General features: G+C 41.0%; 1 protein-coding gene across 2 annotated transcripts in view; it reads left to right on the top strand.

Moving 5' to 3' along the window:
• LHFPL3 (LHFPL tetraspan subfamily member 3) overlaps positions 1-22,875 on the top strand; it is a 127,511-nt gene that overhangs the window by 50,382 nt on the left and 54,254 nt on the right. Inside the window, exon 3 of one of the 2 annotated variants that reach the window (XM_069765103.1) lies at positions 18,033-18,059. The exons of the other annotated variant lie outside the window; for it this stretch is intronic. Within the exon in view, the coding sequence (XP_069621204.1) occupies positions 18,033-18,049 (17 nt within the window). The 3' untranslated portion in view covers positions 18,050-18,059. The remainder of the gene's footprint in view (positions 1-18,032; positions 18,060-22,875) is intronic. 2 annotated transcript variants of the gene reach the window in all.

Here is a 22,875-nt window from a genome sequence, read left to right as displayed (position 1 = left end):
TCCTTCAACAAGGTTAATTTGACCCTTTATCCATCTGTTCCATAACTTGTGAAATTTCCATAAGCTGTGAAAACTCTCCTTTTTTTTATAAACTCAGTCGACAAACAAAACCTTAGCTAAAGTACAGGGGATACTACTGTAGATAACCAATGCTCTTGCTATGGCCACTTATTATCTCTTTTTAAATAAGAAAAAGTTCCCACTACACTCATCGTGAGGGTATGTGCACACGTTCCGGATTTTGCTGTGGATCCGCAGCGGTTTTGACGCTGCGGATTCACAGCTGTTTTCCATGCGTTTACAGTACCATGTAAACCTATGGAAAACAAAATCCACAGTGCACATGCTGCAGAAAATACAGCGCGGAAACGCTGCGTAGTTTATTCCGCAGCATGTTCATTATTTGTGTGGATTCCGCAGTGGTTTACACCTGCTCCATAATAGGAATCCACAGGTGTAAAACCGCAGGTGGAATCCGCACAAAAAATGCATAAAATCCGCAGTAAATCCGCAGGTAAAACGCAGTGCTTTTTACCTGCGGATTTCTCAAAACAGGTGCAGAAAAATCCGCAGAGGTTACTTCTACGTGTGCACATACCCTAAGAGCTCATACAGATGACCGCTTTCTCAGTCCAAGTGTCATCTTACAAAACATCGGATCACACTTGGACCAATTTTATTTTATGAGGCTGTGCACATGTCCGTTTTTTTTCCTTGGACCGAGTCTATACGAAGAACAAATTGCAGCATGCACGATTTACATCCATAAATCAGATCACACTCGGCCATGATGCAAACCAATGGACCCATCAAACAAATCAGAACGCACTTTGATGAAATCTGAATGCTATCTGATTTTCACGGACTGACAGAGTGTAGAAGATGGAGACTTTTTTTCCATCTCTGCATCCGAGAAAATCGGATCACGCTATGTTCAAATTCTGATCAGAGTTCGATCAAAGTGTAATTATCATAATCAGCCTGATTATCTTGGATGAGAAAATTTGTAGTTGTGTTACCCTTTCCTAATGCTGAATCTAAGGCTTTTATGACAATGTTGTAAGAACAATTTGACACTTAAATAAGAAGCTTTTACACAATTTGCAAAATAAAACTGAGGCACTATTTATGAAGGATCAGGCAAAATATGTGATATTAATCCGAAAATGTCCTTAGTGATAGCTCCTACATCTTCATTTCATCTGTTGTTACATTTACATTTATTTTTTTTCTGACCATTTAACCATTATTCATTTGTGAGCAAATTATTTTGATTTACTAGGAAGATTCCGTTTGCAATTAATAAGTAAAACTAGTTTGCACTTTCCAGTCTATTGACTATTCTAGCACATGTATGTATTTTATATAGCTATTTATTTACATAAATGCACAATTTCTGCAGAAACAAATTAGATTCATGAACTAAGCAACGGTTCTTCCATAAGTATAAAACTACTCGACCTCATGGAAATAGTATACATCTAGGTGGAATTGTTTTTGTTATACAGTGAAAATGTATCAGTTAAAAGGTTATTTGACTTGTGAACTTTTACGTGTTTCTAAACTTCGTAGCTGCCAATTAGGGATGAGCGAATTTGCTCGGGTTCCCTCTTATTCGGCAAGCTGCAGAGGGAACCCGGCTTCCTGGATCGTGCTGGCCAGTCAGCTGATCGGCGCCGCAGCTGCATGTGTCGCGGCTGTGTCAGTCACAACACATGCATGGATAGCCTGTTTGTTGGGCTCTCCATGCAATGGTATAAAATTCTGTGAGACACCTGTGGTGTTAGTATGATCACTGCACCCCTAGATGAATTCATTGGGGGAGTATAGTTTGTAAAATGGGGTCACTTAGGGGGGCTTCTGCTGTTCTGGCTCCTCAGGGGCTCTCCCAATGTGTCATGGCACCCTCAAACCAGTGCAGCAAAATCTGCACTATAATACGGCGCTCCTTTCTTTCTGAGCTTTGCACTGTGCCTCAAAAGTAGTTTTCAACCACATATGGGGTATCGGTGAACTCAGAAGAAATTTCAGAACAAATTTTGAGGTCCTTTTTCTCCTGTTACCCTTATGAAAATGCAAAATTTGTAGCTAAAAAACATTTTTGTGGGAAAAATGTGTTTGTTTTTTTTTTTTTATTTTCAAGGCTCATCGTTATAAACTTGTTTATCACCTGGCGTTCAAGGTGCTTGTAAACATCTAGATAAGTTCTGCTAGGGGTCTTGTTTCCAAAATGGTATCACTTGTGGTGGGCTTCCACTGTTTAGGCACATCATGGGCTCTCGACATGGCGTCCGCTAATTATTCCAGCAAATTTTACATTAAAAAGGCAAATGGCGCGCCTTCAATTCCGAGCTCTGTCATGCTCCTAAACAGTGGTTTTCCTCCACTTATGGTATATTGGCATGGTCAGGAGAAATTGCACAACAAATTGTGTGATCCATTTTCTCCTGTTACCATTGTGAAAGTGGAAAAATTTTGAGAAAAAAAGTTAAATGTTTATTTTTTCCTTCCACATTCCATTAATTGCTGTGAAGCACCTGAAGGGAATGTGATTTTCAGTATCTTGAGGGGTGCAGTTTTTAGAATGGTGTCACTTTTGAGTATTTTCTTTCATATAGATCCCTCAAAGACACTTCAGATGTGATGTGGTCCCTAAAAAAATGGTTTTGTACATTTTGAATAAATGAGAAATATCTAGTCAACTTTTAACCCTTATACAGGTGCTTCTCGCAAAATTAGAATATCATCAAGATGTTAATTTATTTCATTTCTTCAATACAAAAAGTGAAACTCGTATATTACACTAGTGGCCAAAATTGTGGCTGCACTTCAAATTTTTGTCATTTTTGAAAGTTTTAAGCATGCAATCATGCAAAGTGTTTATAGCAGTAATGCCGCAAGTAGTCTAAGGTAGATTAGAACACCTCTACATAGAAAAAAGGTTACCATAACACAAAATATCTCATTACTTCTGTAAGAATGGTGGAATGGCCGAAACAAAATATCACGTCCTAATATGTTAATTTCATTCTATCCCTATTTGTTTTTTGTTTAGTAGCGTGTAGGGCAGAGGTCTGAAACTGCATTCCCCAAGGGCCGCAAACAGGTCATGTTTTCAGGATTTCCTTGTACTGCACAGGTGATAATTTAATCACCTGCACAGAATGATTCCAGCACCTTGTGCAATGCGAAGGAAATATTGAAAACACGCATGGTCTGCGGCCCTCGAGGAATGCAGTTTGAGGCCCCTGGTGTAGGGTATCCTTTAGCATTGGTAACAGCTTTGCATCTCCTTGGCATTGATTCAACAAGACCTCTCAGGTTCTCTGTGGTTATAACATGGTACCAGGAACTGATAACAGCTGCAATCAATGCCTGTTTGTTGCTCGGTTGCTTACTAGAAACCAATGACAAAACTGCCTGGCCCATCCAGACTAGTATGAATAGGTGCATAGGTGCATACCAGGAGGCACTACCTCCATATACAATATATTAAAAAGGTTGCACTCTATTTTGTAGTCAAGATTAAAGCGATTGGTTTCTAGTAAGTTATATACAAAAAAAGGTTGCACGCTATCATGATAAAGCATGTCAATGTGAAATACATGAAATATGAATAGCAATACGGCTTTTGACTATTAGGAAGAAAAAATGGAACGCTTAGCATAGAATTTGGCCATATTATATCTGCCCATCAACCGTCGTCAAGGTGGTCTCAAAGACTAATGGGTCCCTATGTGTGTGAATACCTCTCTTATGCTATTCATATTTCATATATTTCACATTGACATGCTTTGGCACGATAGAGTGCAACCTTTTTTTGTATATTCTATATGGAGGTAGCTCCTCCTGGTATGCACCTATTCACACTAGTCTGGATGGGCCAGTCATTTTTTTTTTAGCTTACTGACCGAGCACTCCGCCCTTCAACATGTGGTGATTTTAATTATAGTAGGTTCCTACTTACCAATAAATGCAGGCATTGCTGACAGAGGTGTCCACATTCACCCAGGAATTCAGACATCAGCCTAAGAGAGGTATTAACAAATGTAGTGACTAGTGATGAGCGAGTATACTCATTGCTCGGGTTTTCCTGAGCACTCTTGAGTGGTCTCCGAGTATTTGTGAGTGCTCGGAGATTTAGTTTTTGTTGACGCAGCTGCATGATTTGCAGCTTTTAGACAGCTTGAATACATGTGGCGATTCCCTAGCAACCACGCAACCCTCACATGTACTAAGGCTGGGTAGCAGCCGTAAAACATGCAGCTACGTGGACAAAAACTAAATCTCCGAGCACTCACATATACTCGGAGACCACCCGAGCAACGAGTATACTCGCTCCTCACTAGTAGGGACCCATCAGTCTTTGAGACCACCTTGAAGGTGGTTGATGGGCAGATATAATTTGGCCAAATTCTATCCTAAGCGTCCCATTTTTTTCCTAATTTTCAAATCTGTATTGCTATTCATATTTCATATATTTCACATTGACATGCTTTAACATGATTAGTGAAAGCTTTTTTGTATATAGCTTACTAGAAACCAATCGATTTAATGTTGACCACAGATTTTCGATAGGGTTCAGATCAGAACTGTTTCCTGGCCATGAAAGCACAGAAAGTTGTTTGCTTTCAAACTATTTTAGACATTGCCTTGCAGTGTGACATGGTGCTCCATCCTGTTGAAAAATAATTTCGATCTGTTCCTTGCCAAGGTCACGAATGAATGGGATGGGTTTTGGTTCAAGGACATCATGAATATATTTCAAAGCATTTACAGTTCCCTCAAGGACCTGTATTCTCCCAATTCCAATTCCATGCCAGGACATACAGCCCCATATCATAACACTCTCAGGATGTTTCTTGTAGCTGTCATACACTCTGAAAGACAGTCTTCCTTTGACTTTCTCTGAACATAACGCACTCCGTCACTACCAAAAATTGATATTCTTGTTTTATCGCTCCAGATTACTTTCTTCCAATCTTCAGTTGTCCAGCTAAGATGTTCTTTGGCCCAGTAAATTCTCTTACTTCCCTGTTTAAGATTTAGGAATGGCTTTTTCCTTGGTGTTTGTGCTTTCAGGCCGGCATTAAGTAATCGGCGTCGTACTGTTCAATCCGACACCGAAACTCCTCCATCGTGAAAGAACTGGTTGAGTTCCTTGGCTAATGCTCTTCTGTTTTGCAAGGCTAACCTACAATTCTTCTGTCTGTTTTTGGAGTTATTGCCTTTTTCCTTCCTCTTCCACTCTTAGTTTTGATGCTGCAACTATCAGCAAAACGTGAACACAGCTTTTGCACTCCAGAAGCAGTGACTCCACCACCCATCTTCCTAGCAATTTATCTGAATCTCTATCCCTCAGGCTTCCTCAAAACAGTAGCCGTAGCTCTCTTTTTGGGAGACCAATCAGACCTCTTTGTGGCTGGCATGATTCAAATCTAAAAAGAACATTCATTCAGGAGTTTGTGAGCTCAAAATAGACATTTATGATTATTCAGTTAAAAAATTAAATTTAAATATTAATAAAATACAAGAAACAAAAATTCTCAATAGTTTGTAAAGAAATTAAATCCTGTAGGACCTATACTGAAAGGATTTTTAATTTAATGCGGACATAAAGAAAAGTTAACATACAGTTATATGAAAAAGTTTGGGCATCCCTATTAATCTTAAGCTTAATGTTTTATAAAAATTGTTTTTTTTGCAACAGCTATTTCAGTTTCATATACAGTATCTAATAACTGTTGGACACAGTAATGTTTCTGCCTTGAAATGAGGTTTATTGTACTAACAGAAAATGTGCAATCTGCATTCAAACAAAATTTGACAGGTGCATAAGTATGGGCACCCCACCAGAAAAGTGACATTAATATTTAGTAGATCCTCCTTTTGCAAAAGTAACAGCCTCTAGTTGCTTCCTGTAGCTTTTAATGAGTTCCTGGATGAAGGTATTTTTGACCATTCCTCTTTACAAAACAATTCCAGTTCAGTTAAGTTTGATGGTCGCCGAGCATGGAAAGCCCTCTTCAAATGATCCCACAGATGTTCAATGATATTCAGGTCTGGGGACTGGGATAGCCATTCCAGAACAGTGTAATTGTTCCTCTGCATGAATGGCTGAGTAGATTTGGAGCGGTGTTTTGGATCATTGTCTTGCTGAAAGATCCATCAACTGCGTAACTTCAACTTTGTCACTGATTCATGAACATTATTGTCAAGAATCTGCTGATACTGAGAGGAATCCATGCGTCCCTCAACTTTAACAAGATTCCCGATGCCGGCATTGGCCACACAGCCCCAAAGCATGATGGAACCTCCACCAAATTTTACTGTGGGTAGCAAGTGTTTTTCTTGGAATGCTGTGTTTTTTGGCCGCCATGCATAACACCTTTTTGTATGACCAAACAACTCAATCTTGGTTTCATCAGTCCACAGGACCTTTTTTCAAAAAGAAATTAGCTGCTCCAAATGTGCTTTTGCATACCTCAGCCGACTGTTTGTGGCGTGCTTGCAGAAACTGCTTCTTTCGCATCACTCTCCCATACAGCTTCTCCTTGTGCAAAGTGCGTTGTATATTTGACCGATGCACAGTGACACCATCTGCAGCAAGTTGATGCTGCAGCTCTCTGGAGGTGGTCTGAGGATTGTCCTTGACTGATCTCACCATTCTTCTTCTCTGCCTTTCTGATGTTTTTCTTGGCCTGCCACTTCTGGCCTTAACAAGATCTGTACCTGTGTTCTTCCATTTCCTTACTATGTTCCTCACAGTGGAAATTGACAGGTTAAATCTCTGTGACAGCATTTTGTATCCTTCTCCTGAACAACTATGTTGAATAATCTTTGTTTTCAGATCATTAGACAGTTGTTTTGAGGAGCCCATGATGCCACTCTTCAGAGGAGATTCAAACAGGAGAACATCTTGCAAGTGGCCACTTTAAGTAGCTTTTCTCATGATTGCATACACCTGCCTATGAAGTTCAAAGCTCAATAAGGTTAGAAAACCAAAAAAGTGCTTTAGTAAGTCAGTAAAAAGTAGGTAGGAGTATTTAAAACAAGAAAATGATAAGGGTGTCCATACTTATGCACCTGTCAAATTTTGTTTGAATGCAAATTGCACATTTTCTGTTAGTACAATAAACCTAATTTCAAGGCAGAAACATTACTGTGTCCAACAGTTATTAGATATATGAAACTGAAATAGCTGTTGCAAAAAAAAAAAACAATTTTTATAAACATTAAGCTTAAGATTAATAGGGGTGCCCAAACTTTTTCATATAACTGTATAACTAAAAATGTATGAATTTTACTCACAGAGAACGAAGTCCAGTATTTCTTGTCAAAATTATAAAAACTACAGACAAAATATCAAAAACAAGTCAGATTGCATGCCTGGGCTATAAATATAATTATGTAATCAGCAAGTAAGATCGTTGATAGTTCAGGAGCCTCGAAAATTATTAAAAACTTCAAGTGTATCCACAATTTTGGTCACTAGTGTATATAGAGTCATTATAGAGTGATCTATTTCAAGTGTGTATTTCTGTTAATGTTGATGATTATGGCTTACAGCCAATGAAAACCCCAAAGTCATTATTTCAGTACGGTAAATTAGAATACTTTATAACACCAGCTTGAAAAATTATTTTAAAATCCGAAATGTTGTCCTACTAAAATGTATGTTCAGTAAATGCACTCAATACTTGGTCGGGGCTCTTTTTGCATCAATTACTGCTTCAATGCGGCGTGGCATTAAGGTGATCAGCCTGTGGCACTGCTGAGGTGTTATGGAAGCCCAGGTTGCTTTGATAGCAGCCTTCAGCTCGTCTGCATTGTTGGGTCTGGTGTCTCTCATTTTCCTCTTGACAATACCCCATAGATTCTCTATGGGGTTAAGGTTAGGCACGTTTGCTGGCCAATCAAGCACAGTGATACTGTTGTTTTTAAACCGTGTATTGGTACTTTTGGCAGTGTGGACAGGTGCCAAGTCCTGCTGGAGAATGAAATTTCCATCTCCAAAAAGCTTGTCAGCAGAGGGAAGCATGAAGTGCTCTAAAATTTCCTGGTAGACAGCTGCTCTGAGTTTGGTCTTGATAAAACATAGTGGACCTACACCAGCAGATGACATGGCTCCCCAAATCATCACTAATTATGAAAACCTCATGCAGCTTGGATTGTGGCCTCTTCGCTCTTCTTCCAGACTCTGGGACCTTGATTTCCAAATTAAATGCAACATTTATTTTCATCTGAAACAACACCTTGAACCAATGAGCAACAGTCCAGTTCTTTTTCTCCTTGGCCCAGGTAAGATGCTTCTGGCGTTGTCTATTGGTCATGAGTGGCTTGACACAAGAAATGCGACACTTGTAGCCCATGTCCTAGATACCTCTCTCTGTGTGTGGTGGCTCTTGAAGCAATGACTCCAGTGGACTGCTGTCCACTCCTTGTGATTCTCCCCCAAATTTTTGAATGGCCTTTTCTTAACAATCTTTTCAAGGCTGTGGTTATCCCGATTGCAAGGCTGCGGTTATCCCGATTGTTTATGCACCTTTGTCTACCACACTTTTCCTTCCACTCAACTTTCCATTAATATGCTTGGATACATCACTTTGTGAACAGACAGCTTCTTTAACAATGACCTTTTGTGGGTTACCCTCCTTGTGCAGTGTGTCAATGACTGCCTTCTGGACATCAGTCAAGTCAGCAGTCTTCCCCATGATTGTGGAGCATACTAAAACAGACTATGAGACCTTTTTAAACGCTTAGGAAGCCTTTGCAGGTGTTTTTTTGTTAATTATTCTAATTTACTGAGATAAAGACTTTTGGATTATCATTTGCTGTAAACCATAATCAATAACATTAACAGAAATAAACACTTGAAGTAGATCACTCTGTTTGTAATGCCTCTATGTAATATATGAGTTTCACTTTTTGTGTTGAAGAACTGAAATAAATTAACTTTTTGATAATATTCTAATTTTTGTGAGAAGCACCTGTAAGATCGTAATAAAAAAATTGTTATAAAAATTGTGCTGATGTAAAGTAGGCATGTGGGAAATGTTATTTTTAAACAATTTTGTGTGACATGGCTCTCTGATTTAAGGGCATAACAAATTAAATTTTTGAAAATTGTTGCCAAATTTCCAATTTTTTCACAAATAAACGTGAATAATAGCAAAGAAATTATACCATTATCATGAAGTATATGTTGCAAAAACAATCTCAAAATCAGTGGGATCCATTTAAGCATTCCAGAGTTATGACCTCCAATATAAAGATTTAGATAATTTATACAGGGTTTCCAAAAGCAAAAATCATGTAAATAACCGCATATTCTTTATTATTAAAATCAAAGGCAAATCATGCCACCAACCGTGACCAACCAAAAAAACAAGTGTTCAACCCAATTAAAAACTATGGGTGATACTAGTAATCCCTGGATAGGAGCCTAGATACGCCCTACCTGCCAGCGGAGGTTGGCACCCTAGGGGGGAACGTTTTGGCGCCCCCGCTCCACGATGACTAGCCCTAGGGGCCCTGATAAACCCTGCAGGCACTAATGAGACCCTCTACCCACAGACTATAGGACCTCTACCGCTAGACAAGAGAATACTAACCTAGGGAACAACTAGCACCCAGAATAAACATAAAAACAATATGAACACATAACGGGCAATATCCGGTGTCGTGGATGGTAGCTCTCAGCAGAACATGGTAACCACTCAAGTAGCTGGTATCAAATATAAATTCTCACTATGTACGGGGTTAAATACATCCCCAAAGATTTTATCTCTTGTGCCTTGGACCCTTACAATCAGGGGTCTATTTGGACTTTCAAGAAGACACACTTCATAATTCAGACACTGGGTATACGGAGCATTACAGGTAGTGATACCAGGGTGGAGACCATACCCGTATAACACGAGTTTGATATATAGGTCAAACACCTACCACAGTTTGTTTCACTGCAAGTACACCCGATACTCCATCTGTCTATACACACCGGTGATAATACCTCATATCCTTAAAGCATAAATCGTGGAAACCATTGATACTCATCTGCATTTCAAGGAGTACTTCACACCATCTGCCCTTCTACTGTTAGCGCCTCAACGCGTTTCGCCTACTCAGGCTCATCAGGAGGCCTGATGTAATGATAATTTGTGACACAAATATTGTGACACAAATTATCATTACATCAGGCCTCCTGATGAGCCTGAGTAGGCGAAACGCGTTGAGGCGCTAACAGTAGAAGGGCAGATGGTGTGAAGTACTCCTTGAAATGCAGATGAGTATCAATGGTTTCCACGATTTATGCTTTAAGGATATGAGGTATTATCACCGATGTGTATAGACAGATGGAGTATCGGGTGTACTTGCAGTGAAACAAACTGTGGTAGGTGTTTGACCTATATATCAAACTCGTGTTATACGGGTATGGTCTCTACCCTGGTATCACTACCTGTAATGCTCCGTATACCCGGTGTCTGAATTATGAAGTGTGTCTTCTTGAAAGTCCAAATAGACCCCTGATTGTAAGGGTCCAAGGCACAAGAGATAAAATCCTTGGGGATGTATTTAACCCCGTACATAGCGAGAATTTATATTTGATACCAGCTACTTGAGTGGTTACCATGTTCTGCTGAGAGCTACCATCCACAACACCGGATATTGCCCGTTATGTGTTCATATTGTTTTTATGTTTATTCTGGGTGCTAGTTGTTCCCTAGGTTAGTATTCTCTTGTCTAGCGGTAGAGGTCCTATAGTCTGTGGGTAGAGGGTCTCATTAGTGCCTGCAGGGTTTATCAGGGCCCCTAGGGCTAGTCATCGTGGAGCGGGGGCGCCAAAACGTTCCCCCCTAGGGTGCCAACCTCCGCTGGCAGGTAGGGCGTATCTAGGCTCCTATCCAGGGATTACTAGTATCACCCATAGTTTTTAATTGGGTTGAACACTTGTTTTTGTTTTTTTGGTTGGTCACGGTTGGTGGCATGATTTGCCTCCAGAGTTATGACCTCATACAATGACAGTGGTCAGAATTTAAAAAATTGTCCTGGTCAGGAAAGTGAAAACATACTTTGCGGTGAAAATTTCTGTTTCATATAGTATTTATGTATTATGTTCATGACCAGCAATAAAATGTCCACTCATCCAAATAATCCAAATCCCAATTTTAATTAAAGCTATAACTATGTAACAAAGGGTGAAAAGGGAGAGGAAGAAAGAAAGGTTTGAACCAGTGGCAATCCCTCCACCCCTAAAAATTCAGGGACCAAGATGCACCTCCAATCACAGAATTGAGAAGTGTAGAGAAAGAAAGAAAAAAGGAGCGGGAGGGAAAAAGGGTATAGCTATATTCTACACTTGATCTGCAGTGTGTAAATCACATAGAAGGAGGCAGGCTTTATATAGAGGACTGACCCCCCCCCCTCCAGACCAACAGCCAATCCCTAGCCTTAATTTAAGATAAAGAAAAAAACACATTTGAGTATATTATCTATATGAGTTTACTAACAGCAGTATTGTAACCAGAACTTCCACTGATGTACAACTCTAGGGTGACAGTAAGTCAGCATCCCTAAATAAATTAATCAGTTTTACAGACTGATAAAATGAACAGTGAGGAAAAAAAGGGAGAAAAAAGTTCAGCCCTGGGGAGGAGGAGCAGAATCTCTGTCACTCCATCTTCTGAATTCTCCTCTGGATTTACACCTTGTTCTCCTTGTGGTTCCTGGGTGTTATCTAATTTAGGACCTGCAGGAAGGTCTAACCAGTCAATTGATTAGATGAAAATAGGAGGGATCCCTATTTCCGAGGTGAAGGCTGCTATGTCTCTAGAGTAACGAAAGACATGCAATGATCCAGAGTGACGAACTTGGACACAAAACAGAAATATCCAGGAGTATAGGATGTTGCATTGTCTTATCACCTCTAGAAGTGGTCTCAGAACCTTCTGTTATTATAGCATGTGACACGTTAGAGCTGGCATAAACTGGACATGAGACTCCTGGTAGAGTATAGTGTTTGGCTATGTGCCCACGTTGCAGAAATGCTGCAGAAATGTCCGCAGCATTTCCACAACTCCTTGCCATGGGTAAAACGCATGCCAAATTCGCATGTGTTTTCCCGCAAAACACAAGCCTTTTGCAACCGTTTTTAGCTTGCAGAATGCTTGCGTTTTCCCAGCGATTTGAAGCATCGCTTGGAAAAGTGATTGACAGGTTGGTCACACTTGTCAAGCAGAGTGCTTGACAAGTGTGACCAACTTTTTACTATTGATGCTGCCTATGCACCATCAATGGTAAAACATAGAATGTTCAAAATAATAACAAAATAAAAAATATGGTTCTTCTCACTTTCTGACGGCCCCCGATCTCCACAGTGGTGTTCCCACTGCGTTCCGTTCCCAGGGATGCTTTGCGCAAAGGACCTTTGTGACTTCACGGTCGCGTGACCCCGACGTCATCCTAGGTCCTTCGCGCAATGCATCCCTGGGAATGGAAGCCGCCGCGTGCACCGCTGAGAGGAGGAAGGACTCCAGGGGCCATCAGAAGGTAAGTATATCCATATTTTTTAGTTTAATTATTTTTTTTACAGAAATATGGTTCCCAAGGACCTGGAGGAGAGTCTACTCTCCTCCAAACCCTGGGTACCATCCGCACATGAAGCGCTCACTTTACGTATGGTGGGCATAGCCACATCTCTAAAGTGAGTGTTTCAGTACAATCCTATGGCTGCGGAATCACTGCGATTCCACAGAAATAATGATACAGGAAAGATATATATCTTGGTACCGTGTTAGCCAGTAGATAGAAAAATATTTAGAATTGAGAGTCCTCAGTGGTTGATACCTTTTAATGGCTAACTGAAAAGATGGTAACAAATTGCAAGCTTTCGAGACTACACAGGTCTCTTCATCAGGCAAAGACTAAAACAAATTCTGAAGAATCACATATTTATGCACAACATAGCACAGAGAAAAAAAAAGGGGGGAAAACCATGGATAAGACAGGTGACATGAAGCAGAATTACCATGAGTGATAAACAGTTATGTCCATAAATATTGGGCCACCTCTTAGATAAGAAATGTTTTATTGTCCTCTGATTAGGGTCTCTGTTGTGATGACCCCTCATAGTCTGAGGGGCAAGTTCCTTAGTTGATGTAAAAAGACATAAATCCATGTGACACATTCATTCCTCCACTAAGACTGTCAAAGGTCGTCATCAGTTTATATTCCCAGACTCTTCTGTCTTTCTGAGATTTGAAGCTACCTTTTAAAATAATGAAATTAAAGAAATAATGAACATGCTGCAGATTTTACCGCTATGCGATTCCGCAGCGGAAAAATCTGCAGCATGGGCACAGCAACTGCGGAATCCCATAGGATTGCATGGGAATGCGGTTTTTATGCGTTTCCACTGCAGCAGAAACACATAAAAAACGCAACGTGGGCACACAGCCTTCATGTTTGTATCTGTGAACTGGCATATTACGGTATGTCATGAACAAACATGAGCATGCAATTGTTGGGCTGTAGCAGCTGTGTGAGTTTCAGTAGAAGTTACCCTCTGTTAATTGTTGCATCTCCACTCTTATGGAAGCAGATTTAGCCTTATATGAGAATTCAGGAGACATAGTTCTCCATGTCTTCCCTGGATGGGATAGCTTGTATGCGGTCTCTGAGATCCACCTACACTTTCTTACACTCTAGGGTCTCTTCTTGTAAACTCCCCTCTGAGTGCCCAGGGGAAGAAGGGCGCAGTACTGCAGAGAAAGATCCCCTTTCTGGAGAGCTGAGAGTGTCTGCAGGTGGCTCAAACGCCAGCTTATGCAGGGAAAGGGGAGTGATACCTGAGCCGGATCAACAGAGCACTGGGACCCGTCCTAATCACAGGAGACACATCTCGGGGATGTGTGTTTTATGTCCGCCATCTTAGGAGGAGGAAGACTGTCCTGTGCAGCCAGTGAGGTACCTGGGGTATCGGGAGCCCCAACATCTAGGCGTTTGTTCTTCCCCAGAGGAGACAGTACCTGACCTGCAGGATGTAAAGGAAAAAAGTGATGCTCCCATCGTTGGTCGTCCGGATGAGCGAGTCCTGGATAGGAAGAGCAAAGGCCATTTTGGATCTCTCTGGAGTAGGAGGCGAAGCAGCTGAACCACTGAAAAAGCTGGTAATACTCACTGTAGAGGGGCAGAAATTAGTTTGCAATGAATCTTTCCTCTGCAGGCATTGGCAATGATTTGGCCAGTTTTGATGAGCCATACAGGATTTGGAGCCTGTCCAGAGATGGGAACAGAGAGACGTGTGACTCTACTCCTCCATATCCAGGCTATGCCCCCCCCCTTCCCAAACTTTTCTTTTATTACCAATTTATGTATTATTCTTCACATGTGTCCCTTTAGTCCAGCAATATGTCTCACATTGCCCGCATCCTTTATGGTCTTATCTGTGTTTAGTATATATGGACAGCATGGTAGCTCAGTGGTTATAACTGTTGCCTTAGGTTCAAATCCCATGAAGGACAACATCTGCAAGGAGTTTGTATGTTCGCCCCATGTTTGCGTGGGTTAAAAAAGGTGCAGATTCTGACCTGCGTTTTCTGCCAAGAAATTCAGAATCTGCACAGGAAATTCCACAGGCAAATCTGCAACGTGCGCTCATACGTACACAATGTACTCCGGCTTCTTGCCACACGCCATAGACATACTGATAGGGAATTTAGATTGTAAGCTCCAATAGAGACAGCAATGATAATGTATGTAAAGTGCTGTGGAATATGATGGATATAAGCAAAGCATAATAATATAAAAAAAAATTATTGTGTTTTTGTCTGTACTTGAACCCCTTGAATTATTAAGTGCTATGGAGTATGTTGCGCAATATGATGGTTATCATTGTCACAGAAAGTGAAATAAACAGGGCAGGAGAGATAAGTAGCATTTATCCTGTTTTTACCTGCAATAGCAATTCAATTTTTCATGTATTTGATTTTTGGTTTTAATAATTAGAAGTAAAGCTGTAGAATAGAAATAATGTGTTAATTCTCTTTTCGTTTATGCTGTTCTGAGGGCAGCCATTTTCGAGATAGATACATACTTTTTTCCTGTGCAGACAATACAGCAGAGTGTGTACATTTTATGGCAGCTGAAATGAATAGAAGTCATATGATAGAGAAATGTGTGTATATATATATATATATATATATATATATATATATATATATATATATATTATTTCAGTCTCCAGGAATAGATTGCATAATAGAGTATAGCCGCCTCCACCAGATGCTAAGGGTACCGTCACACTATACGATTTACCTACGATCACGACCAGCGATATGACCTGGCCGTGATCGTAGGTAAATCGTAGTGTGGTCGCTGGGGAGCTGTCACACAGACAGCTCTCCAGCGACCAACGATGCCGAGGTCCCCGGGTAACCAGGGTAAACATCGGGTAACTAAGCACAGGACCGCGCTTAGTTACCCAATGTTTACCCTGGTTACAAGTGTAAAACTAAAAAAAAACAAACAGCACATACTTACATCTGGTGTCCGTCACGTCCCTTGCAGTCTCTGCTTCCCGCACTGTGACTGCCGGCCGTAAAGTGAAAGTGAAAGCACAGCCGCTGTGCTCTGCTTTCACTTTACGGCCGGCAGTCACAGTGCTGGAAGCAGAGACGGCAAGGGACCTGACGGACACCAGAATGTAAGTATGTGCTGTTTGTTTTTTTTTAGTTTAACGCTTGTAACCAGGGTAAACATCGGGCAACTAAGCGCGGTCCTGCGCTTAGTTACCCGATGTTTACCCTGGTTACAAGCGAACGCATCGCTGGATCGCATCGCTAGATCGCTAGATCGGTGTCACACACACCGATCTAGCGATGACAGCGGGAGATCCAGCGATGAAAGAAAGTTCTAAACGATCTGCTACGACGTACGATTCTCAGCAGGATCCCTGATCGCTGCTGCGTGTCAGACACAGCGATATCGTAACGATATCGCTGGAACGTCACGAATCGTACCGTCGTAGCGATCGAAATGTTATAGTGTGACGGTACCCTAAGAAGTGACAGGGGACATGCACGCATGGCCTTATCTATGTGCAGGGTTGACATTCTGCTTTATCTAGGCTTCCAGCAGTACAGGTCCTTCTCAAAAAATTAGCATATAGTGTTAAATTTCATTATTTACCATAATGTAATGATTACAATTAAACTTTCATATATTATAGATTCATTATCCACCAACTGAAATTTGTCAGGTCTTTTATTGTTTTAATACTGATGATTTTGGCATACAACTCCTGATAACCCAAAAAACCTGTCTCAATAAATTAGCATATCAAGAAAAGGTTCTCTAAACGACCTATTACCCTAATCTTCTGAATCAACTAATTAACTCTAAACACATGCAAAAGATACCTGAGGCTTTTATAAACTCCCTGCCTGGTTCATTACTCAAAACCCCCATCATGGGTAAGACTAGCGACCTGACAGATGTCAAGAAGGCCATCATTGACACCCTCAAGCAAGAGGGTAAGACCCAGAAAGAAATTTCTCAACAAATAGGCTGTTCCCAGAGTGCTGTATCAAGGCACCTCAATGGTAAGTCTGTTGGAAGGAAACAATGTGGCAGAAAACGCTGTACAACGAGAAGAGGAGACCGGACCCTGAGGAAGATTGTGGAGAAGGACCGATTCCAGACCTTGGGGAACCTGAGGAAGCAGTGGACTGAGTCTGGTGTGGAAACATCCAGAGCCACCGTGCACAGGCGTGTGCAGGAAATGGGCTACAGGTGCCGCATTCCCCAGGTAAAGCCACTTTTGAACCATAAACAGCGGCAGAGGCGCCTGACCTGGGCTACAGAGAAGCAGCACTGGACTGTTGCTAAGTGGTCCCAAGTACTTTTTTCTGATGAAAGCAAATTTTGCATGTCATTCGGAAATCAAGGTGCCAGAGTCTGGAGGAAGACTGGGGAGAAGGAAATGCCAAAATGCCTGAAGTCCAGTGTCAAGTACCAACAGTCAGTGATGGTGTGGGGTGCCATGTCAGCTGCTGGTGTTGGTCCACTGTGTTTCATCAAGGGCAGGGTCAATGCAGCTAGCTATTAGGAGATTTTGGAGCACTTCATGCTTCCATCGGCTGAAATGCTTTATGGAGATGAAGATTTCATTTTTCAGCACGACCTGGCACCTGCTCACAGTGCCAAAACCACTGGTAAATGGTTTACTGACCATGGTATTACTGTGCTCAATTGGCCTGCCAACTCTCCTGACCTGAACCCCATAGAGAATCTGTGGGATATTGTGAAGAGAAAGTTGAGAGACGCAAGACCCAACGCTCTGGATGAGCTTAAGGCCGCTATTGAAGCATCCTGGGCCTCCATAACATCTCAGCAGTGTCACAGACTGATTGCCTCCATGCCACGCCGCATTGAAGCAGTCATTTCTGCCAAAGGATTCCCGACCAAGTATTGAGTGCATACCTGAACATTATTATTTGATGGTTTTTTTGTTTGTTATTAAAAAACACTTTTATTTGATTGGATGGGTGAAATATGCTAATTTATTGAGACAGGTTTTTTGGGTTATCAGGAGTTGTATGCCAAAATCATCAGTATTAAAACAATAAAAGACCTGACAAATTTCAGTTGGTAGATAATGAATCTATAATATATGAAAGTTTAATTGTAATCATTACATTATGGTAAATAATGAAATTTAACACTATATGCTAATTTTTTGAGAAGGACCTGTATAACAGAGCTGTTGAAAAATGATTTTAGTTGTGAATTCACTTGGGAAATTCTCAAGAGAATCTTAAAATATTGGTAGGTGTTCTTTATTTAATAGAAAAGTTCACATTTTCATATCTAGATATCTTTGTTACTTATACATGTTCTGTGGAATCAAATACTGTACATAATTGCACAGTAACTATACATACAAAATCTCTACTTTCACAAAATCCATTTTCCAATCATTTGGTTTGCTAACAGAGTTACTCCCTAACAAGCATATTTTCCCTTCTTCACAGATGATGGAAATGCCTAAAATTTCTGAGGTATGTACAACATGCGGATATTTAATGTCCAAGCATGGCACATGCTGTGAAATGTTTCTATGTGCTTCTGCTTCTATATTTGCATGGCTTGCTGTTGAAATCCTGTGGTTTGACAGTGTTAGCTAATTTGTACATTTTAGGTGTCACAGCTTTTATAAACTCCTGGCCCTAATAGAAAGTATTAATATATCGTTATAAAGGAAATTACTTTAAAGCTTTCTGATGAACCCTTTTCAATATGCCCTTTGAAGAAATGGGGTTGAAGGCTTGGAACTCCCGTTCCCGTCCAATAAGCCACAGTAAAAAGGTCTTGGAAAGAGTAGCTCTAGGATGCTCATTTAACTACACTCCTAAACATTGAAATTGCAATTCCAAACGGAAAATTCATGGAATAATGAATATCACAGAATCGATAAAGATGTTAATGATCCACAATTGATGAAAAGATGGAAACAGAATTTTTAAAACATCTCGATATATTCAGTGTAGAATACAAGCACCATGCACAGAAATACAGGCACTTACAAGCCATGGCATGCTATTTATTAGTGAGGTTGTTAATTGTTGTCTGAGGAATGTTTTACCAAGATCAATGCACTTGAGCACACAAATGATCAAGGTTTGCTGGCAGTTCATTCATTTTGCCATCGCTGACCAATAACAACCCAGATGTGCTCGATGGGAGACAAGTCCGGAAATGCTGCAGGCCATGGCAGCAAGGTTAGGCCACGCAGGCTGTTCACAGTAGCATGAACAATATGCAGCTTGGTGTTGTGTTGAAAAATGGCTCCTGAGACGCTTTAAAGAAATGGCCATACCACTGTAACTTCAAGCTATTAGTGTACCTGAAATGAAGACTATAGGAGACCAGCTATCATGCAGTATGCCCCTCATCAGTTATTCCAGCAGATTGAACGATGTTGCGTTCTCTTGTGAAGGCCTCTTCATTGAAGTGCCCAAATGGTCCTATCAAATTCAAAGAATGGCCCGTGGTGATCCATTCTGTACCTAAAGTGAAATTAGATGTCACATACCGAGCTTAATGAGTCAAACAATGTGTACAGAAACCATCAGAAGGCATTTGCACAACATCTTGAGATAGACATCCAGCTACAGGTGTACCATTGACTTCACACCATACCTTTAAGGCTATATGCACACGTTGCGGTTTTTACCGCGGAACCGCGGCGATTTTGATGCTGCGGGTCCGCAGTAGTTTGCATTGCGTTTACAGTAAACATGTAAACCAATGGCAAACCGCTGTGCACATGCTGCGGGAAAAAACGCGCAGAAACGCAGCGGTTTACAACCCGCAGCATGTCACTTCTTTGTGCAGAATCGCAGCGATTCTGCACACATAGAAATGCATTGATCCGCTTACTTCCCGCATGGGGCTGTGCCCACCATGCGGGAAGTAAGGGGATAATGTGCGGTTGCTACCCGGGGTGGAGGAGAGGAGACTCTCCTCCAGGCCCCGAGAACCATATTTGTGGTAAAAAAAAAAAAAAGAATTAAAAAAAAAAATAATGATATACTCACCTCTCAGCGCTGCACGCGGCTGTTCGGTCTCAGGTTTGCTATGCGAGCAGGACCTGCGGTGACGTCGCGGTCACATGACCGTGACGTCACGAAGGTCCTTCTCGCACAGCATCTTTGGAACCGGACCGCTGCCTGCAGCACCGAGGAGATCGGGACGTCAGAGGGTGAGTATAACAAATTTTTTTTGTATTTTTAACATTACTATTGATGCTGCATATGCAGGATCAATATTAAAACCAGTGCAGGAGTAAATCCCTCAGTGGAAACCGCAAGACAAAACGTGATAAATCTGCAGGGATAACCGCAGCGGTTTTGCCCTGCAGATTTATCAAATCCGCTGCGGGAGAACCCGCAGGGACCCGAACCCACGTGTGCACATAGCCTAAAGGACTATCATGGTGCAGAGCAGAACAGCATTAAAGGCTGAAATGGAGAGCTATCGTCTTCAGCGATGAGTCATGCGTTTGTCTTCAATGTATTGATAGCCAGACGTTGCTCTGCAGACCACGGGAGAAATGCCATTAAGAGGCCACATATTGTTGTTGTTTCTGTGAGCATCCTGCTTGGCCTAAATGTTCTACCATGACCTACAACATCTCTAGACTTGTCTTCCATCTAGCACATCTGGAAAATCACTGGTCAACGATTGCAAAGAGAGCTGCAAGCGGCAGATCTTGATGATTTGTGTGCCCAAGTTTATTCTGCTTCGCAAAACATTCCACAGAAAACCATTAATAACCTCATTGATAGTATATGCCAAGGCGTGTAAGTGCATGTATTTTTGCTTATGGCACTCATACAGAATAATGAATAAATTGAGAAGTTTTGAAATAATGTTTTATTCATTTGGATACCATTAACATGTCTATTAATCCTTTGATTTCCATATTTCTAAGACTTTTCTTTCTTGGTGTTGCAGTTTCAATGTTGAGGAGTGTATTTAATACATGCATTGCTCAGTAGTGCTGCATTTCCACTGCACCAGATTGGCTGTTAAACACTGTGGGGTCGTTTAGCATCAATGTTTGATGTCATAAATGCATTGGCACCAATTCACACAGGCACATTACAAAATATGGGTTCCCATCTCCGTATTACAATTATCATTATTAAATGATGGTCAGGAATGTGGAGGTTGATAAGAAGTGGTCCACAATGTTTTGGTCCTGCAGTCACAGACTGCTGACTTGACAGCATCACTAGGGTCCTGTGAATCTTTGTGCTCGACTTTAGCTTCCATGCACTTTTCGCGACATACAGGTCCTTCTCAAAAAATTAGCATATAGTGTTAAATTTCATTATTTACCATAATGTAATGATTACAATTAAACTTTCATATATTATAGATTCATTATCCACCAACTGAAATTTGTCAGGTCTTTTATTGTTTTAATACTAATGATTTTGGCATACAACTCCTGATAACCCAAAAAACCTGTCTCAATAAATTAGCATATTTCACCCATCCAATCAAATAAAAGTGTTTTTTAATAACAAACAAAAAAACCAACAAATAATAATGTTCAGTTATGCACTCAATACTTGGTCGGGAATCCTTTGGCAGAAATGACTGCTTCAATGCGGCGTGGCATGGAGGCAATCAGCCTGTGACACTGCTGAGATGTTATGGAGGCCCAGGATGCTTCAATAGCGGCCTTAAGCTCATCCAGAGTGTTGGGTCTTGCGTCTCTCAACTTTCTCTTCACAATATCCCACAGATTCTCTATGGGGTTCAGGTCAGGAGAGTTGGCAGGCCAATTGAGCACAGTAATACCATGGTCAGTAAACCATTTACCAGTGGTTTTGGCACTGTGAGCAGGTGCCAGGTCGTGCTGAAAAATGAAATCTTCATCTCCATAAAGCATTTCAGCCGATGGAAGCATGAAGTGCTCCAAAATCTCCTGATAGCTAGCTGCATTGACCCTGCCCTTGATGAAACACAGTGGACCAACACCAGCAGCTGACATGGCACCCCACACCATCACTGACTGTGGGTACTTGACACTGGACTTCAGGCATTTTGGCATTTCCTTCTCCCCAGTCTTCCTCCAGACTCTGGCACCTTGATTTCCGAATGACATGCAAAATTTGCTTTCATCAGAAAAAAGTACTTGGGACCACTTAGCAACAGTCCAGTTTATGGTTCAAAAGTGGCTTTACCTGGGGAATGCGGCACCTGTAGCCCATTTCCTGCACACGCCTGTGCACGGTGGCTCTGGATGTTTCCACACCAGACTCAGTCCACTGCTTCCTCAGGTTCCCCAAGGTCTGGAATCGGTCCTTCTCCACAATCTTCCTCAGGGTCCGGTCTCCTCTTCTCGTTGTACAGCGTTTTCTGCCACATTGTTTCCTTCCAACAGACTTACCATTGAGGTGCCTTGATAAAGCACTCTGGGAACAGCCTATTTGTTGAGAAATTTCTTTCTGGGTCTTACCCTCTTGCTTGAGGGTGTCAATGATGGCCTTCTTGACATCTGTCAGGTCGCTAGTCTTACCCATGATGGGGGTTTTGAGTAATGAACCAGGCAGGGAGTTTATAAAAGCCTCAGGTATCTTTTGCATGTGTTTAGAGTTAATTAGTTGATTCAGAAGATTAGGGTAATAGGTCGTTTAGAGAACCTTTTCTTGATATGCTAATTTATTGAGACAGGTTTTTTGGGTTATCAGGAGTTGTATGCCAAAATCATCAGTATTAAAACAATAAAAGACCTGACAAATTTCAGTTGGTGGATAATGAATCTATAATATATGAAAGTTTAATTGTAATCATTACATTATGGTAAATAATGAAATTTAACACTATATGCTAATTTTTTGAGAAGGACCTGTAGTGTATTAAGTATTGAAAAATGATATTGAAGATGTGAATACCCCATTATATTTTGCTAAAATAAAAAAAAATATTACACTGGCAAAATTACACTGCTCAAAAAAATAAAGTGAACAGGTAACTTCAAGTCAATCACACTACTGTGAAATAAACCTGTCCAGTTATGATGCAACACTGATTGTGAATCAATTTCTGCTGTTGTGCAATTCTAACAGAAAACAGGTAGAAATTATAGGCAATTAGCAAGACAACCCCTATTGCAGCGTTGGTTCTGCTGGTGGTGACGATAGACCATTTCTCTGTTCTCATCCTTTTTGGTTGCTGTTTTGGTCTCTTTTGCATTTTTTTTATCACGGCGACCAACAGCTGATTATCGGGAGCTCTGCAGGTACCCAGGTTACCAATGCAGCTATTCGGTAAGTACTATAGCTATTCGGATAAGCACTT

The sequence above is a fragment of the Ranitomeya imitator genome, chromosome 4, assembly GCF_032444005.1.
Source record: "Ranitomeya imitator isolate aRanImi1 chromosome 4, aRanImi1.pri, whole genome shotgun sequence".
Classification (NCBI taxonomy): domain Eukaryota; kingdom Metazoa; phylum Chordata; class Amphibia; order Anura; family Dendrobatidae; genus Ranitomeya; species Ranitomeya imitator.
Note: the sequence above shows the minus strand (reverse complement) of the source record. Positions and strands in the feature narration are given on the sequence as shown.